The 20157-nt window shown below is 32.5% G+C and overlaps 1 protein-coding gene across 3 annotated transcripts; it reads left to right on the top strand.

Annotated features, from left to right (window-relative positions):
- The first annotated feature begins 9414 nt into the window (after positions 1-9414).
- LOC115977459 (protein SUPPRESSOR OF GENE SILENCING 3-like) lies at positions 9415-17316 on the top strand. Of its 3 annotated transcripts, none has more exons than XM_031099315.1 (6): positions 9415-9756; positions 11916-12866; positions 13094-13388; positions 13842-14086; positions 16235-16386; positions 16720-17316. In XM_031099315.1, exons 2-6 carry the CDS (start codon positions 11964-11966, stop codon positions 16940-16942), a joined length of 1818 nt encoding a protein of 605 aa, XP_030955175.1. In that variant the 5' UTR covers positions 9415-9756; positions 11916-11963; the 3' UTR covers positions 16943-17316. The 3 variants fall into 3 exon arrangements, with proteins under 3 accessions (XP_030955175.1, XP_030955174.1, XP_030955173.1); XM_031099314.1 differs by having other exon boundaries at positions 9415-10209; XM_031099313.1 differs by lacking the exon at positions 9415-9756 and adding an exon at positions 10192-10795.
- The last annotated feature ends 2841 nt before the right edge of the window (positions 17317-20157 follow it).

Here is a 20157-nt window from a genome sequence, read left to right as displayed (position 1 = left end):
TTTTGTGGTTGCAGCATATACCTTCTCCATATATGGAGTTCATTTTGATGTGAGAAGAACGTGTAATACACTGGACCGGATGCACTTAATAAATTCACTTTTTGAGAAATAATCAAGAGTTCTATAATTTATGGTAGGTGTTAATACAATGACGATAGGTAGAAAGTCAATATTACTCTTACCTTCTCTTGCATCACCATAATTGGCTTGAGCTTCATTGGGGTCAAATGATTGTAAAGATTTGTCGTTGCAGAAGTTTTGTCAAAATAAATTTGACACTCAAAAGAGAAGTATTTTGTTAAATACTTAGAAGAAACAATACTGGGGAAAAAATTAGGTCCAAAATTGCAAGTAAAGATATGTTCGTGGTGAATGTAGACAACAGTAAATGGTGTCTACTCCTGTTTGGTATGAGTCTGAAAGTGAGCTAAATTGTTGAGGTTCAGGGGCACAATAAATTGGCAATTATGTTGTAGGTGTCGGTATATATATTGGTGGTGGTTGTCTTGGTCTGTGTGATTTGTGGCAGCAAAAATAGTGCATACAAAGGCTATAGCAGAATGCATGAAAATTGTTGCTGAAAACTATGATGGTTGTGGTGATTGCCAATGGAGAATAAGGAGAAGTTGTTGCGTAAGCAATTAAAACTTAGATGATTTTGGCCATGATGTAGGCTAGGGATGTAGTAGATATAGTTTGTAACTCTTATTTTTTGCAGCCTTTTAAAACTTAGGGCCTCTTCAAAATGTTTTTATCCTAATCGGGTGAAGACTTCTTAATATGAATAATAGAAGACAATGAATGAAATGATATCACCCTAATGCAAAAGCCTAGGAGGCAATAATTTTATTAAGAACTCATTTAAATGAAACTAAAAGATAATCTAAAAATCATTTTTACCCTTAATTAATACTATTAGGGAAGTCATAGATTGTGGTAATTACTAATTAATTGTAATTACAGAAATTTCTAGAAGCTCCTTGCAAAGAAATTAGAGTGTAGTTGGTGATAAACCATTCATAATTGAGATAAACTTTTTTTTTTTTTTAGAAGAATATTTGAGATAAACTTTAATGATGAAGTTATCCGAGGTTCATAGATTTCTAGATTCCCAAAACAAACATTGTCTTTTAAGAATTATTTTTCTAAAAGAAAATACCAAAAGAAATACTGGGTGGAAAAACACACAACCATCTTCTGACAGTATATGAATAACATGACCAAATAGGATTTTCCAATGACTGAACCTTCCAAAGATTTCTTTGTAGTTATCCAACCCATTTAAGAAACTAATACTAAGATTACTTTTTTGCCCCAACAATAACAACCAGTAACAACCTACCACATAAGATTTATTGTAAAAATGTTGTAGACATATCATTTCTCTTTAAGAAAGTATCAACTTTCATATCCTATTAAGATTTACCCTCATAAATGTGGCAAGACTCTAAATAAATGTGGAGAGAGAGAGAGAGAGAGAACATAAATGTGGGTATATAACCTAATTAGGTAACTTATTAAAAAATTTCTCCAAAAAAAAAGGTAACTTATTGAAAAAAAAAATCTTATTAGGTAAAGTTTTTATAGCAAAAGAGTAGAGTATTTATAACTAGGAATGCATTAAACATGTGAGTTTCAGTTAGTTTAACTGGTAAAGTCTTTGATAGTTTAATAAGTGATTTGGGGTTCAATCTCCACCTACACCAGAAACTGATTGGTGTCTTAGTCTGATGATAAAGAGTTATCATTAAGAGCGAATGTCATAGGTTGAAACTCTTTAAAAAAAGAAAGTATTAAAAATTTTCCCTGTATCAATAGATCACTTATATTAAGTGATGTAATTAGGGCTTTTTTTTTAGAGAAGAAATTAGGGTTCTTCTATAGCTTAAGGATTTACTTTTTTTTTTTGATAGATAGCTTAATAGTATATATTATATTAAAGTCAAAACGCAATTAGAATTCAAATTAAATATACATTATTTTCAAATTATTATCTAATTTTGTGTTATGTGTGTTAGGATTAGTGCTCTTAAATCCTATTGTTTGATGTTATATGTAATATTATGTATGACATGATGTATGACTTAATATTGTAATTAATAAAATTGTTTTATTATTATCTGAAATAATAGTAATATGAATATTCAGACATTATCATATAGTTCATGAGATGCATAGTATGTGGTTTATGTGAAAAGTCACAGAAGATATAAATCACAAGTTCTTTGTAAACTCAGAATATAGTTCGTAGTTGGTGATGAAATTGGGCGTTTCATCTATGAAGACTATAACATATCAACTAAGATGATTTGTCTTGATCATGGAAGTGGTGACTTCTAGTTGATATGTTGATATGTTTTAAGAGTTAAGACATATTGAACAAGACCGCTGTGAGATTTATTATTCTCATAACGACTGTCAATTGAATAATAAATCTCACGACTTATATTTACATGAACTCTTAATCCTGAAAGAATAATGGACCTGATCATAAAGTGTAGGTTGTTTTGATATATCAGGAGTGAGATCTAAAGTAACGGTCAAAACCTCAGTATGTTGGGCAGCTACATTTAGTGTTGATAGAACATGTATTCTTAAGATGAAATTCATAGTCTTTTAACGGAGATATAAAATATTCACTTGAGATAAGTTTAATGAGTTTAGTTATTCAGAGAGTTAGGTCTAACCATTTTGGTAAGAAATTACTAAAGTATATATTTATGAATTTGGATTTCATAAATATATGATGAATAACTTAAAATGATTAAGCCGGGTACTCAAGGATTAAGATGTAGTAATTTACAAAGTGACAGTCTACATTTATGACTTTGTATTACTACGAATATTTTATGAAGGAGTTGCATGTACAATAAAGTCTTGGGATATAATTTATAGATAAGGCCTAGAGTGCAACTATATTTATATAGTGGTATTAAATATAGTTAATGGTAACTTTGGACTTGTTAAGAGTTGACAGAAAAGTCCAAGGCCTATTGGAACTAGTGTCTTATTGGTCCCTTTTGATCCCACTCCAAGCCACATACTTGAGCCCAATTGGAAAGGCCCAAGAGGTTAGCCCAATTAGATAATCAATTATTAAGAGAGAAAGATACAGATTTTTAAAAACAAACAACTTACATGAAATGGCGTATGTGAGTGTTGGACACTCTCGAATTCTCTCTTGAACAAATTTACATTACTGATTGAGAGACCACACATCTTAGGCGTTAGTGGAATTGGAGTGAAGATTAAAAGTATTCCCAAGTGCTTACAATCTTTGTTTTGAAATTCATCACACCAAGGTACACTCTCTTATTCTCATATTCTGAAATTTACATAGCACATGTTATCAATTTCGAATGAAGTAGATCCGTTAATTTTCCGCTGCGCACATGCATTTTTCCATCAATTTGTCCACTTTAATTTTCTTAACTTTGGAGCAAATCGCACCACAAACTTTACTAAAAAGCGAAGATAACTTTTAAGGTATTATGTATTAATAATGTTATGGTTAATTTTAAGGAGCTTTTTTTATTTAAGAAAATTAGAGGCACTTGATTAAAAAATGTTAGTGTCAATTAACTTAGTTGATTTATTTCCTGCATTAGAGAATGGGATTTGAGAGATGTGAGGGTGCTGCCTCTTTAAGTAATACATAGACTTAATTTAATTGAAAAAAAAAAAATTGGTTAGTTAATTAATCAATCATTTCATTTAATAAAGAGAGATATATATATATATATATATATTAAATTTGAATAAAAATATATAAAAATTAAAGTTGAGAGAAAGTTCAAACTTAAAAGCCTTGAATGACGTACTCCATGGTTAAAAAGCTTTGTAAGTCAAATGATTGACATCTCTTAGTGTTTCTAACAGATACATTTTGAGTACAAACCCCTACTTCCAACTATCAAAATTATCTAAAAATTTAACAAAAAATAAAAAAAGGAATGACCCACACAGGCCAAATTGAAATTGTAGGAATTCAAGAATGCTCGTTGCTTTTCTTTTTAGGGTAATAGATGTGTAGTTTTAAGCTTTGTTTTTTTAGTGTAATATATTTTTCAAAAAATCTTTTCCTAATTTTTGGGTGCGTAGGATGGCTGAAAAAACTAAGTAATACATAAATCATTTGTTGTAAAACATAAAACATAAATCATTTTTTGGGTACCAAGAGGAATTCTCTCTTTGAGATTGAAAATATTTTATGCATGCGGTTTACGCTTTTTAAGAGCCAAAAAGGCTAATACATTTCCAACTTTAGGATATATAACAGAAACTTAAAAAATGAAAGAAATATATTAAAAAATTTCAAATCATCAAAATAACCTTCGAATTGTCAAAACTCCCTTAAAACATTCAAAATAACCAAAATACCTTTCAAAACCTCCAAACATCCAAACAGACAAAAAAAACCATTTGAAAACCTTTAAAATTACCAAAATACCCTAAAAATCCATAATATGACATAAATATCCCTAAAATGATCTAAATAAACATAAAACCTCCAAAATACCAAACCTTTAAAATGACTGAAATACCCCATAACCTACAAAATACGCAAAATACCTTTTAAACCTCTAAATATGAATACAATACTTGTTAAACCTTCAAAATGACTACAATATACCTTAAAAACATCCGAAATTGCCTAAAAGTTGCACAAAAACAACTTTCAAGTATCATTATGGAAGTTTCAAGTTTTTGTAACTATGCATGTGAATGTGTAAGTTTAGTTGGTAGTTTTTATTGATTGTTTTATTTATTTATTTGCAATTGCACTCTTTTTTTTATTATTTTTTTTTTTTGAGAATTTCAACCTATGACGTTTACTCCTGATAATAACTTTTTTATCATAAGACCAAGACACTAATCGGTTTTTGGTGTAGGTGGGGATTGAACTCCAGATCTATTTTTTTGATTATGCATATTAGTATAATTTTTTTTTTTTTTTTTATGTTTTTTATTTTGCTTGTGCTTCTTTTAAGGTTGAATTTAGTTGTTCGGTATTAATATTTTTAAAGTAGTGAATCAAAGTTTTTATTTCATATCTATATAAAAATATAGAATTTTCATAATTGGGAAATTCCAGAAAAATGTTTTTTAGAGTATTTTAAGGAATACAACCAAACACTGAAAAACAAATGAATTTTCCTGAAAATGATTTTAGCTTGGATAGAAAACATCTTATGTTGAAACAAGTGGAACCCTAGTTAAGCGCCACGTTCTAATTTTTTTTCTTCCCAAATCTAGATCTATTTTTCAATTTAAAGAGTTTGAGGTTGTGTTCTCTCTATTCCTAATCTCCCAAACACACTTACCCCCTTTCTCTACCTCAAAAATTAGGAAATTTGCATCTTCATCATCTTCGATCTTCTTCAATTTTTATGCTCGTAAAAGAGTGACTTATCTATCTGAGGTAAAATTATAGTGGGATGCACTTTCTTTTTACCATATTTTCATTCAATTTTCAAATTATCTTAAATCAACATGCATTTCAAAGGTTATAATCAATCCAAGGAAAAATGGTAGTGAAATTACCATATTTTGCACTTACACAATTTTTATGCTCATAGATATGTCGATCTTTCTATTCAAGGTGAACTTATAATGAAATGCACATTCTTTTTACTGTATTTTTCATTTAATTTTCAATCGTCTTAAATTATCATGCATTTCAATGGTTGTAATCTACCCAATGTCAAATTACAGTGAAATTTCATATATATTTGGCGTTTCTATAGCTCTTATGCTCATAAATTGGTCGATCGTTTTTTATACCATATTTTTTTCATTTGATTTTAATTTTGTCCTAAATCAATATGCATCTCAAAGGCTGTAATTAATCCCAATTGAAATCACCGTGAAATTACTATATTTTGTATTTTCACGATTTCTTTGCTAAATATGTTAATCTAGTAATCTAATTAAGGTGAATTCACATTGAGATACACTTTCTTTTTACCATGCTTTTCATTTGATTTTCAATTAGATTTTCAATTTTGTCATATATCAACATGCATTTTAGATGTTGTAACCTATCATAAGTGAAATTATTATATTTTGCATTTTCGTGATTTTTACCTCGTAAATTTGTAGATCTCTTTATTCTAGGTAAAATTACATGGAGATGCACTTTCTTTTACCATGTTTTTCATTTGTTTCAATTTTTTCTATAATCAACAAACGCTTTAAAGGTTTTAATCTATATCATTCTATTTTTAAACTCAAGTTTTAATTTTTTGTTTTGATGATCATATTAGTTTATTCCCAAATATTAGGTGTCATGATTTGCCGCATCACTCTGCTTCAACTATTTGGTTGACACAAAAAATGTTTTTCGCTACAACATATTATTTTAGCTAAAATAAGATTTTCTTTTTCTTTTTTTTTTTTGAATAAAAAATTAGTTTTTTCTTGTAGTGTGATATTATTATGTAGAAATGTGTGACAAAAATAATAATTCTATGGTGTATTTGGGTAGAGATTTATAAGAAGAATTTGTGCACATGATTAAATTTAAAATTCTATCATAAGAAGATGATTTATTATTTAATACAAATGATTTTTAGCCAGGGGTATAAATGCCATTTACAAACTCCCTCAGATGAATTGTTATTTTAAAAATTCCTCTTCCACTCTATCTCCTCTTTCTCCACCCCTCCTTGGTCATATTCACAAAACTCGATTGGTTAAGCTCCTTATTAATAAAATAAAAAAAAATCTCGTATGCCCGGTCCATAGAATAAACGTATAAGATAATTTCCCGCTTCCTTTACCCTACCCTATATATTGGCTCAATCCAAATGTAATTTTTACTTTAGAAGTTAGAGGGTTGCACTCCCACCCACTGTTTACATTTCACCTAAGGTCCTCATCTCTAGGACACAAGAAAGCTTTGGTTTTATTTTCTCTAAAAAAAAGAAAAAGAAAAAGAAAAAAAAGAAAGCCTTGGTTTTAGAGCCTTGTTTTCAAATCAAAGAGCAATGTTGGTGTCACACACTTTTACACAATTTTGTGCCACAACTCGCCACATGGCGAGTTGTGGTTGGATAGAATGTGTTAGTGGGTCATGTGGGGACATATTCTAACCAACCACAACTCGCCATGTGGCGAGTTGTGGCACAAAGTTATGCACAAGTGTGTGGCACCTGCATTTCTCCAAATCAAAACGATATGCTCTTTAACATTGTTCAAATCAACCTCTGTTAACGAGAAAAATTCTAGCAAAGTTGAAGACTTTCTATGATGAGCCGGTGAAAATTATTGGTGACAAATACTAATAGATGAATATAAGCTTAAACTAGTTATTAAAGTTTATTTTATTTTATTTTATTAACCACTCCTTTCCAGGTATATACTAATAAACATAATTAGGGCCGTTTAGTAACGTTGTTTTAGTAATGTTGTTTGTATTTTTTGGAAATACATGTAGATAAAAAAGTGTGTAAAAATATGTATAATGTTATTTAAAAACTGAAAACACGTTGTTAAACTACCATACGAGGCCTGGGCGGTTGGGCCCGTTTGGTACATGCGTTTAAAAACTGAAAATTGTTGTTTAAAAACATATATGGAAATACATCTGAATGAAAAAATATGTGAAAATACGTGTAATATTGTTTAAAAACTAAAATTTGTTATTTGAAAACATAAACCAAACAACCCTTAATTTACTGTTTTTGTTTTTTTGACTCACAGTGTATTCTTTTGACCTATTCTAGTGTATTCTTTTGACCTATTCAGGCTGTTATTGTTGCTGATTTGTTTTAGATCCATCCCTTTCACCTTTTGACTTCTTTTTTTATTTTTGGCACTTTAATTTTTGTGTTTCTCTGGTCACTAAAACTGATTATAAAAGCAACACAAACAATTTATAGTCAACCTTCTCATTAACAATATATAAAATAACAGCAAAAATACAAAATAATGACTATCTGTCGCTGAGCTTGTTTAAGAGAGCACTATTTGAAACTATTTAAATCTTGCTATTGGGGTCATATTCATAACATAATCTATCTCACCACTTACCCTTTTTCCCCTTAATAATAATAATAATAATAATAATAATAATAATAATAATAATAGAAGCTATGGTGCTAAATTAATTGCTTATTACAATGCAAAATTTAGACACTTATTTTAAGTGTTTTTATTTATTTCAACTATATAATTTTAGGGTTTTCTATTTAAATTCAACTATGTGGCGAAATTGACAAATTGAAGCACATAGTTGAATTTAATTATTATTATTGGAAAAAGAAACACCTTTTGTATCTGCATTGATGTATTATCTTTCTTGAAAGACAATTCAATTCAATTCAATTTGTATGATTTATTATCTAATAAAACACCCACAATTGTATAAACCCTTTAAGTGTTATGTCCTATATACAATTCCTTAACTATTGTGTCTTAGCCCTTAGTCTCTCAAATTAAATTCAACCACACAATTACAGTGGAAAAGTTTAGTATAAACAATATATCTATCTTTTTGGGGTTCAAGTGATAGTTTAGTGTTAATGTTATCTATTGTGGTGTCTCAATATATATATGGTTTAAACCCCACCTCTTCCTCCCTTACTATAATTTGAATTATTCGAGAGTCGGGACCATAATTAGGGTTTGAATTAGTCCAAGGTTCAACTGGGGATAAGGTCATAGGCTTATCGGTGGTTCTTTGGAAGATTAATTTTTTTTTCCCTTATGTGACTCATTTGTGGTCTTCGGCAGATTTTCTAACCAACCGACAGTAAATTGTGTTGACATTGAGATCAGTTAATCGATGCATGACCTTGTTTGTTGTGTGCACCCATTTACCCTGTTCTCAACAAGTCTCTCACTACTCTCAAGATATAAATAGTGACCCCACAAATTACAAAACACAATGATTGAATTCTACAATCTCATTCTCTCTCTCTTATATGTGTGTATTTGTTTCTAAAAAATAAGGGTTGATCCCTCGTCCCATGTACGCGTGCTATGGGCTATGTGCACGGGTGGGCTGTGGGCTTAAGTTGCACGTGTATCCCTCATCTAACTTATTGACCAATGCAAACACAAAATTCTAATTATTTATTTATTTATTTTTTATTTAGGGAAACACAAAATTCTATTTAACCGAAGAATATAAAATAAAACTACCCTAGCAAACTTAGTTTCTGGTGTGCTATGTAGTTCTGCGTTGAACCAAGGTAGCAGTACAGGGCCGTACAGCACCTTATCCTTGTGGGGTCCAAAAAAAAAGAAAAAAAAAAAAGGGGTAAATTCCACAAACCATCTTCAGATTTGAGATAATATCAACTAAGTCCAACAGATTTAAAAACATACCAATTTTATCCTAAAAAGACAATTTTGTCCCTGAACTTTAAAAAAAAAAAAAAAAAAAAAAAAAAACGCCGTGACTTTTTTTCTATTTTCCCTTCTTCCTTTGTTTTTCCCCTTTCTCCTCTCTGAGTTCTTCATCTTCAAACCCAAAACCCATCACTAAGCCACCATGGCCAGACCCTCTATCACTGGTCCCACCGCAAGCCACCTGACCAAGCCGTATGCCTGTATTCTCTCCGTCTTCTCCATGGGTCATGGCTCCATTGCGGGTCGTGGGTGCATCAAGTCCGGCGTGGATCATGGCAAGTTCGGCGTAGGTCGTGGGTCATGGCTCTCTCAAGTCCGGTGTGGTCGTGGGTTGTGGGTCTCTCAAGTCCGGCGTGGGTCATGATGGGTTGATTCATGGTTCATGGGTTTTGATTTTAGGTGGGTTCCAATGGGTTTTGGGTTGGAATTTTCTGGTTTTGATTTATTGATGGATTTTGGGATGGGTCTTGCCTTTTGGATTCAGATTTTGTGGGTTTCAGTTGTGTGAATTTTGCTTTGATTTTTTTGTGGGTTTTTGTGCATTGGTGGTGGTGGTGGTGGTTGAATGGCAATGGTGACTTTGGGATATGTTTTGAGATGGAGAACTCAGGGGAGACGGGGAGAGGAAAGAGACAGAATGTTTTTTTTTTTTAAGTTCAGGGACAAAATTGTCTTTTAGGACGAAATTGGTAGGTTTTAAAATATTTTGGACTTAGTTGGATATTATCACAAACCTCTGGTGGTTTGTGGAATTTATCCAAAAAAAAAAAAAAAAAAACATTGGCATAGAGTAGTGTACCCAGAGGCCAGAGCCCTGGTACGTTGCACGGTCAAGCAATTGCCATTCTCTACGTACGTAACACACTGCTTCTTTTTCCTGCCAGCTCAAATTCAATACCCAATTCAGTACCCATTGATATTGGTATTGGTATTATCATCATCCACTCTTCCATTCCATTTTCTCAATCTCTTTCTGCATGCTTATAATATTTGCATTATCATCAACTTGTGTCATTGTTCTTGGCTATGTATATGTATATGATATATGTCACTTTCATGATTTGTGGAAGGAAAAAGTTGTTTGCTTGCATGGGGAATGCGAGCTTTCAAACGGGTAGATAATGTTTTGATGATATATGAATGGTTCTGGTTGCTTTGTGTGCAATTTCTATCAATGCTTTAATATTAACTTTTGTTTTCCATCTGCTTGCATTAATGTCACTGTTACATCCTCTCACTACATGTATTTCTTATGTTTCTCTTTCGTATGCTTTTAATCTCTCCCTCCCTCTCTCTCTCTGGGTTGCATTGTCCCATTGATGATTTTCAGTCCTTTGTCTGGCAATTTCAAATGCTGCTTTATAAAGTTTGCGTCTTTTTTTATACATTGATCCATTGAAGAAAAAAACAGGGATTAGATTGAACCCAGATAGAGATGGTATAATCTGTTCTTCACGAGTTGATTAACTTGCCACAACAACTTGATGCTAGAAATTGCTAAGCTTTATTTTATGTTATTTGTTAATGTTGTGACCTGCAACTTAATTGCATTGAACTCTTGTTTGCAAATAGATTGTTAAATGCATTAGAAGGAATCTCATTTTCATTTCAACCTTGTACAAATATGTGTTCTTTATAGGCTATGATATTGATTCTAATAGACTAAAATTTGAAGCCCCAATTGAGTCTTTGACATCTCAGACAAAGTTTGTCACAAATTTAATTACTCAAGCCATCTGCTGCTAGTTATTTAGGAGGATGCATCTCATTCTTTATTTACACTATTAACTTTGTATGATAATTGATACATCAAGCTTTCCTCTTTTTTTGCCCAATCTTCTGTAATTAGCCTACATGCTGCTATAGTCATTTCCATCTTTAAATTGTGGAATCAGTACCCCAAGTTTCAATATAGCTCCTTTTTGGAATTTGATCAGCAAAACTTTTTTAAAACTAATACCAGAATTGTTAGGATCTAAAATTTGATTCTATTAGGTCACCTCAAATGTCATGCCCAAATTCATAATCATTTTGATTGAAGTTCTAAATGACATTCGTCAGCTCAGTTTATCATATAAATGGTTTTCCTTGGATTTTTATGTGCTCAGTTACCTTTATTTTCCAGAAGACAAGTTCTTTCTTAGTAGTGTACTGCTCTATTTCTTCACATGTCAAGAATTTACAAAGGCCACAGGCCATTGGTTTCCCTGTCAGGTTGTGTGTTAGTAATTTAGATTAGAGTGCTGCTAGTGTGTGTAGCATTGACAAATGAAACAAATGAGAGTACTTTATTGACTATTTCACCCATGGCATCTTGTTAAAAGCTGATAAAGGAATTTTCAATTAGTAGGTTGTTAATCTTTAAGAATAATCTATCATGTACATACGAATTAGAATCACATCTCTTGAACTATATGGTATTTCATATTTCTCATATCACAAACTTAGTACACTGCCTTTGCTTGGTTGAACTAGTGACTGCAACAGTCATGTACTTTTTTCTTTAAATATTCAACAATTTGCAGAATTTTGTATTTGAAACAATTATACACAAACAGGAATTCATACAACGACAAGTTCCAGAGAAGGCAGGTGGAAATCCTTTGATGGCTGATAATACCGACCCATTTCCCAAACTCTCAAGTGTATATAAAAACTCTCATCCTCAGGTTAATCAATTGAATCATCATATAGCAAACATCAATCTAAATTCAAAAGCTAGTGACTGCAATGTTACCCCACGGGAGTCACATAACAGAGCTGGAAGTAGTGCTGCAAGACCCTGGTTTCCTCAGAATTCTATGCAAACACAAAATGCTGATCTTAAGAATTCCAATGACAGAGTAAATGCATGGATCCAACAGTCTAAGGGTCCTTGGCAAAATAATTACATTGGCCAACAACCTGTAGTATCTCCACCCCTACGGCAAGGATCATTTTGGTCCGCTGGAGTTGATCACACTCAATCTAGTGACTCAAAAAATGGCCAGTTGAATGATGAAATCATCTCAAACTCCCACTGTGTTGATGATGAGAAGAATGATAGTGATCACTTTGAGATTGTTTGTGATAGTGATGATGATCTCTCAAATTATGACTCTGATTTAGATTCAAGTGAAGTGAGCTATGAGACATTCAAGAAGAGCAAGTGGTTTGTGACATTCTTTGAGTCTATGGATAAACTGCCTACTGAGGAGATTAATTTACCCTCAAGGCAGTGGCACTGCCCAGCATGCAAAGGGGCTCCTGGTGCCATTGATTGGTATCGAGGCCTGCAGCCCTTAATGCATCATGCCAGAAACAAACAGGCAAGAAGAGTAAAGCTCCACAGGAAGTTTGTCGAAATCTTGGATCAGGAGTTGCAAAGGAAGGGAACTTCATTGACACTATCTGGTGAAGCATATGGTAAATGGGAAGGCCTAGATGCAAAGGTTAATGATCATGAAATAGTATGGCCCCCAATGGTTGTCATAATGAACACAAGATATCAGCAGGATGACAACAATAAGGTGCTGTCATATTCTACTCTATGCTTATGATATGAATGCTTAAACTATTTTTCCTTTCTTTAATTTTCCTATCACTGATGTGCATTGCAGCCATAATATGCTTCTTTTTTTTTTTGGGGGGGGGGGGGGGGGGTTAGGTGGCTAGAAAAGGAGCAGGGTTGATTTCTTGAATTTAATATTCAATCAATATTTTTAATATTTTTCCTTTTATGAATTTGAATTTTTAGTGGAATGGAATGGGAAATCAAGAGCTTCTTGATTACTTCAGCTTGTACTCTGCATTGAAGGCTCGACACTCATATGGTCCAAAAGGGCACCGAGGCATCAGCGTGCTAATCTTTGAGAGCTCGGCAGCAGGGTATTTAGAGGCTGCACGTTTGCATAAACATTTCAAAGAGCAAGGAAGAGATAGGGATGCGTGGGGTCGTTGTAAGACCCCCTTTTGTCTGGGTGGGAAGCGTCAACTTTATGGTTACATGGCTGTGAAAGATGACTTGGATATCTTCAACCAACACGCCCATGGTTCTCTCTCTTTCTCTCTTTTGGTCCAATTTCATGGTGCATAATGTAATGATGTTGAAATGGGAGTCAGACTAATGTTTATTATACTTTATCAAAAATTTCTGGTATGTATGTCCTAGGTTGGGAGTCTAAAAACTGTCTTATTAAGCAGGAATTTGCTTAACAAATATGACAATTTGTAGGAAGTCACATGCAAATGGAAGCGTTAGTTTCACATTCAAATTTTTCCTAGGACACCCAAAAAAGAAAAGTGGAAAAGAGGGAGGGGGTGGGGGGAGCATATTTTTATTTTAAAGTACGTTCAAACACATTTTCTTGCTCCAAAAACAAGTGACCTTTTTTCTTCACTAGTCATTCTTATTTATTCCTAAAATTAACTGTATCTTAAATTATTCTTGGAGGATATATAGACTCATAAGCATGCTGTATTTTAAAAGCTGTGCAATTGCTTAGGTAGGTCCAACTTGAAATTTGAGATGAGATCATACCAAGAGATGGTTGAGAGCAAGATAAAGGATATAAATGATGATAAACAGCAGATTACCTGGTTTAAAGAAAGGGTTATTAAAGAGAAGAAGCATTCACAAACTCTGGCAGCTACTCTATCTCAAGTCAGTGAGAAGTTGCGCAGAGCAACAGAAGAAAATCGTATTGTCAGAGAGCGAGTTAAAATACAGCGTGAGGAGAACAAAGAAGAGGTAATGTTTTGGATCAGGGTGTTTATTATTTTTTATTATTTCTAGAAGTATTTTGGTGTGTGGGAAAGAAGATGGTATGTTGATTCAATTTAATCAACACATTTTACTGCTTAACACTATTGTGATGAACTTTTCTGGTAATGGACATTCAAGGTGGCCACTTTTGCTCGTGCTTCTGCTTGAATTGATAAAATCTTATGGAGGCAAAGAATCTTTAAAACCTCAGATGCTTATAATACATTTTTAAATCCTATAAAACCACGGATCAACCTCTTCATATCTCATGTATTCTCATGCATATGATATATTTCTTTATGACTTGGACGCTCTTGTGGGTTCCTTATGTCTTCTCTCAAAGGCACTTTGTTGAAATTAGATTACTTTCACATTATTCTTTGCCCTTTTTTCGCCTAGGGGATGTCATAATTTAATTTATGGTAGCCACCATCTTGCTACTGTATCTAAATGCAATTTATAAATTATTACCTCTACTTTCTTATATAAACTTGTGAATCTACAAGATACATATCTCTGAGGAAAGCCAGAGTTCATAGATCATTTTTCAGGGGAAGCATTGCTTCTATAGAAACATGTTTAGCAGTCCATCAACTGTTTGTTCTCCTTCTAAAACATGAGCATCCATCTAATCTGAATCACTTTTCCTATCTGTTTTCCTAATTATTGATTATCCTATATTCCTATATATGTTTACTTTGGCTTACTCACTTGTTCTAGAATTTTTACGTCTCCCTTTATTCTTATCCCAAATAATTATAGAAGAGCACATAGTTTGTGTTATACTGAACTGTTAATGAATCTTCATATTTCTTAATTTCTGCCTCTTGTTTGAATGTCCATGCATCATGGTAGAAAAATATTATTGAATGAGTTAGCATAGTATGTATGTTTTGGGGGGCTGGACTTCATGACCCTTGTAATGGAATGATTAGAGATAGAGTAACGGTTTGGATGGGGTGTGGTAACAATAGAATGGACACCTTGAGGAAGTGGGAGAGAAGATGAAGTGAGGCAATTAGCATTTGAGTATAAAAGTCATCTAAGATTTCCAATAAACTGCCTTTGCCAGGTTCATCTGGACCTAATGTTTTGAGTGGGTGAAAACTTGGGTTTGGTTGTTCTTTGTATGATGGTCTCTATGCAGGTGTGTTTAGGCAATATTTTTTGTAAGGTAAGGTAATGGAGGATCAAAGTGATAATTTTTTTTTTTTTTGAAAATACTAAGTATTTTTAAGACACACACATAGGGAGAGGGGAGAAAGTCTTCATGTTAGATTTGAATGAGCCATGTGACCACTAATAAATTTCATAACTTTTTAATTAGTCATGTGACTCAAAGTAGGCAGATTTAGAAGAATTAGATTAAATTGAATTGATGGTTGTGATCTCATCTTTATAAGGGTTACTATCATGGTGAGGAGTAATGCAGACAAAAAATATAGGCCCCAATCCATTGCTGGATGATGGAGGCCCACTGCCAGTTGGGCCTGATTGATTTAATGAACTTATTTAATTTAGGAATTTAATTTTTTTATTTGTTTTTATGTAATTTTTTAAGAGTTATTACCTTTCCTACTTGGTTCAAATTTTGTTTCATTCCCTTATTTGGTTAAAAAGTTAGTTCCTTCTTTGATGTAATTTGGATTCCTATTGTTATGAACTTTGTAATTTAGTGGCATTTCTTGCTCTCCTTTATAAGGAGAACTATGGTTCAAATCCCCACTCCTCCATTGTTGTAAAGATCAATTTATCAATAAAATTTAAATAAAAAAAAAAAAAACACTTTTGACTTCTATTTAAAGGCCCCAAAGTTTAGTATTGTGATTATATGCTTGATCAATACAATTTGTGTTGGAATTTTTTTGATGACTCGTTATTGATTCCAAGCAAGTGTTGATTCCTATATTTTGATTCCTTTTTCTTGCTTGGTCTGATTCCAAGTAACTCTAGTTGTTGATTCCTATGTTTATTTTTTCCCTATTACATTTGTTTCCCACAATTATTTTTGCTATTTTATGTTGCATCAACTTTTGTGTTAGAGCATTCATTGTTCTTCATTAAAGAGTATATTTGGTTGTCCATTTGATTTTTCCCTCACTGATGTTGAATATGTATTGTGTTCTTTTCTAGATGGATGCCCAAGAACAATTTTTTAAGGATCAAATCAAAGCTATTCAACAAGCTATAGATGCAAAGGAAGATAGTTTTGAGCAATTACAGCAGCAGGAGCGAGAGAAAGTGAAGATGACAAATTCATCTAAGATAGAGGATCTAAGAATTAGGTAACAATGTCTTACCTAGACCTAAACCCCCCCCCCCCCCCCTCCCCCCCGGCGCTTCTCCCAAAAAAAAAAGTCTGACCTTCTCTACAGCTAACTGGTATCCTAAAAGATAATTGAAGTTTTGATCTGTTAAGTACCCTAGGTTTCCTTAGGCCTTACATTACCAAAAGGTTCCAATTCGTCACCTAGGCCAAAGAGCCAATAACCTTGTAGCTCAATGACATTGCCTGATAGTTATTTACAAAAACTTGATTGACTTGGTAAGAGAGACTTAGTTGTTGACAATTAAGTCATATGGATTTTTAATATTTGGAAATGTTTTTTTGCCAATAGGCAGCAGGAAATTGCTAGATTCATACAGTTCCAGGACAAAGAGATGGAACAATTTGTAGATGAGAGGGATAAGCTGGATAGAGATCATGAATACATGAAGCGAAAGCTGAGGCAGAGGTACTGGAAGGAAGAGGTTGAGCTGGAGAAGAAGTATGAAACTAAAATAACCCAGCTCATGGAGAAGTATGCCCCCTCATCATCATCAGGAACAAACAGCCAATAGCTTCCATTCATAAGATGGAGTGTGGTGAACTCAGAATCAGAAAGCAGTGGGAGTATGTGGGTCTATAGCTTTTCTTTTGGTTTTTGGCTCAATTGTAGTTTTTTGGGGAATGCTATACCAAAAAAGAATGAGCCTGCTAGTTCCTTACTATTATTTTTGCCTTGTATTTTCCTTCTTTTAAGTAAGTTTTGATCTCAAGGTAAGAGGGAGGGGATGATTCAAAGTAGTGAAGTCTGCTTCATGAAGCGTGATTCCCAATTGATTGTACTACCCTTGGGGTTATTATGATTTATTTCTGTTTTGTTGTGTGGTAATGAATCTAGTGATGACATTTTACCCAAAAAATAAATGTTCTATGCTTTTTCTCATGGTCATGAGCAAATGGTTAATAGCTATGATTTGCACTCTTGTTGGATGAAAGTGATAAAAAAAGTTCAATTTGAAAGAAATAAAATCAAAAGCTTCTATGGGTAGAAGAATGTATTTTCTGAACTTCTGTGTTTCCTTGTTTTGTTTTTTGAAGGCAAAGGCTTTTGGCTCAGTTTGGATCTTGGATATCTTAAGGGATATATAATGGAAAATTGCAAGATTACTTAGGAAATTAGGTTCTTGTTTGAGGCAATTTTATTTGCTTTCCTTTCCCTTCAAAGATACTACTGGGGTCTTTTTGTGGCTAGCATATGTGTTGTCCTTTCTTGTTGGAACCTATATTGTTGAGGGAGTTGAGTTCAAAACTCTTGCTGCCAATGGGTCGCCTATTGAACTTTGTGTTTCCTCTAAGTAGTGAAATAACATGATTTGTGTTTGAAATGAAATAACAAATGGTATGGAAGAGTTTATTCCTTAGAAATAAGTGATGATAAATATTTTTGAGTTAACATAACAAGAATAACTTCATAACATAAAAGTGAGTTAAAATAATAATATACCAAACTTCTCCTGTAGTTGTTTGAGATTGTTTTTACATTAGAGACCATTGTTATGCAACATCACTAGTTTAATGTTAATTATCTTGGAAAGAGAGAAGGTAAGTAAGGTACATAAAATGTGCAATCTAACCTATCATGGCTTATGTGATTTAAAATATCAAAAGAAAAAAAAGGATAAGTCATGCACACTTAATCGAATGGAGCCAATTTCCTTGATGAATGTGTTTCAAGCTGACATACTAACCAAATGCATGTTTGCCACCTCAAAAACCTACCCCCTTATATTCCAAACCATTTCTCTAGTGTTATGACACATCACTAGTGAAACGTTAATTGCCTTAAAAAGAGAGAAGGTAGGTAAGATGCATTAAATGTTGTGAAATTCAAATGTCATGGCTCATGTAATTGAGAAGATTTAGAAGAAAATGACAAGTTATGCACACTTATCTTCTTGAGAGAAAAGGGACAAGTCATGCGCACTTAATTGAATAGAGCCAATTTCCTTGATGAATGTATTTCAAGCTGTCACACTGACCAAATGCATGTTTGCCATCTCAAAAACCTACTCCCTTACATTCCAAACCATTTCTCTAATGTAACGACACATCATTAGTGAAATATTGATTGCCTTAAAAAGAGAGAAGATAGGTAAGACGTATTAAATTTTGTGGAATTCAAATGTCATGGCTAATATAATTGAGAAGATCAAGAAGAAAATGACAAGTTATGCACACCTACCTTCTTAACAGAAAAGGGACAAGTCATGCACACTTTAATTGAATAGAGCCAATTTTCTTAATGAGTGTGTTTCAATCTGATCAACTGCATGTTTGCCACCTTAAAAACCTACTCCCTTACATGCCAAACTATTTCTTTGGTGTTACAACACATCACTAGTAAAATGTTAATTACCTTAGAAAGAGAGAAGGTAGGTAAGGTGCATTAAATGTTGTGAAATCCAAATGTCATGACTAATGTAATCGAGAAGATCACGAAGAAAATGACAAGTTATGCACACTTGAATTGAGTCATTTTCCTTTTTTTGTTTAGTGTGTTTCAACTATTAAGTTAACACAACAACTAAAGGCAAGGTTGTTGTGTCAGCACCTCGAAATCTACTCACTTCCATGCCAAATCAATGGTCATCTCATTGTTTAATTAGTTATAAGTGATAACATAGTTAGGGGTGTTCGTGGTGCGGTGCAGTTTTTGGTCATTTTTAGTACCGCACTTTGCAATGCGGTTTAACTAAAATCATAACTGCGCTGCACCTTATTTTTGCGGTCACATATGCGGTATGGTGCGGTTTAGAGTTTAACCAAAATCATAACCGCACTGCACTTCATTTTTACAGTCACATGTGCGGTGCTATATACAAGATGAGATTTGAAGTTGGTATATTTTTCAAATTTTGGGCATTTCCTACCCATCCCAAAACTAATTTTTTCAATTTTTTTTTTGCCAAGTTTTAAATTATTTAGCTAGTTTTTCTTTATTTTGGGTTGGTTTTTCTAATCAACACTTATTTGGGTTATTAAACTTTTTTTTTTTTTTGAAAACTAGGGTTATTAAACTATTAATAATATATTTAATATTAAAAATAAATAAATATATTAATATATAGAGAGGGTGTGGTGTAGTGTGGTGTATTGTTACTTGTGGTGCGGTGCGGTTATGCTTTGCGGGCGGTTTTGGTGTGGTTTATGCGGTTTGGTAAACACTCCTAAACATAGTTATCATAGCATCTTGCATCAAACTAGAGAAATGTACAAAATTTCAAGTTGGTATGAAAAGAATAACAGATTTACAATAACAAAAAATTGATAAAAGCTGTGAAAATTCAAAAGTTTTTTAGAAAAAAAATACTAAACAATATGGTTTTATTTCAATCTTCTCTTTTTTTTTAATGTTATATAGATTGAAACTCTCTCTTAAAAAAAAAATGTTAATAGGAGTAATTTCAAATAACTATATTTTTGTTCCATTTTGAACTTTTATTTATAGACTTTTAAATCAGTTATTTTTAAACTATTTTTAGTAAATGGTAATACTTATTAGAATTTACACGAAAAAACTTAAAGTAATTAATTACTTAAAAGATCAAATTCACATTTCCTATTTTTTTGTGATTTTTTTTAAATATAAAAAATTAAATTTTATATTTAAATAAATTTTTGAATAGTAATTTTCTATTAATTTCAATATTTAAAAAAGTTTGCTATTTATTTTTATCTAATAAATATATATTTTTAAAAATAATACTGAGTTACACAATTTCCCCTCCCT

This window comes from Quercus lobata, chromosome 2, assembly GCF_001633185.2.
Source record: "Quercus lobata isolate SW786 chromosome 2, ValleyOak3.0 Primary Assembly, whole genome shotgun sequence".
NCBI lineage: Eukaryota > Viridiplantae > Streptophyta > Magnoliopsida > Fagales > Fagaceae > Quercus > Quercus lobata.
This window is presented reverse-complemented; position numbering and strand designations above follow the sequence as displayed.

Coding starts and splice junctions, on each gene's coding strand:
- LOC115977459 (XM_031099313.1), top strand. Junction 13,389..13,841: donor CTTCAACCAACACGCCCATG/GTTCTCTCTCTT, acceptor GCAATTGCTTAG/GTAGGTCCAACTTGAAATTT. Junction 16,387..16,719: donor ATAGAGGATCTAAGAATTAG/GTAACAATGTCT, acceptor TTTTGCCAATAG/GCAGCAGGAAATTGCTAGAT.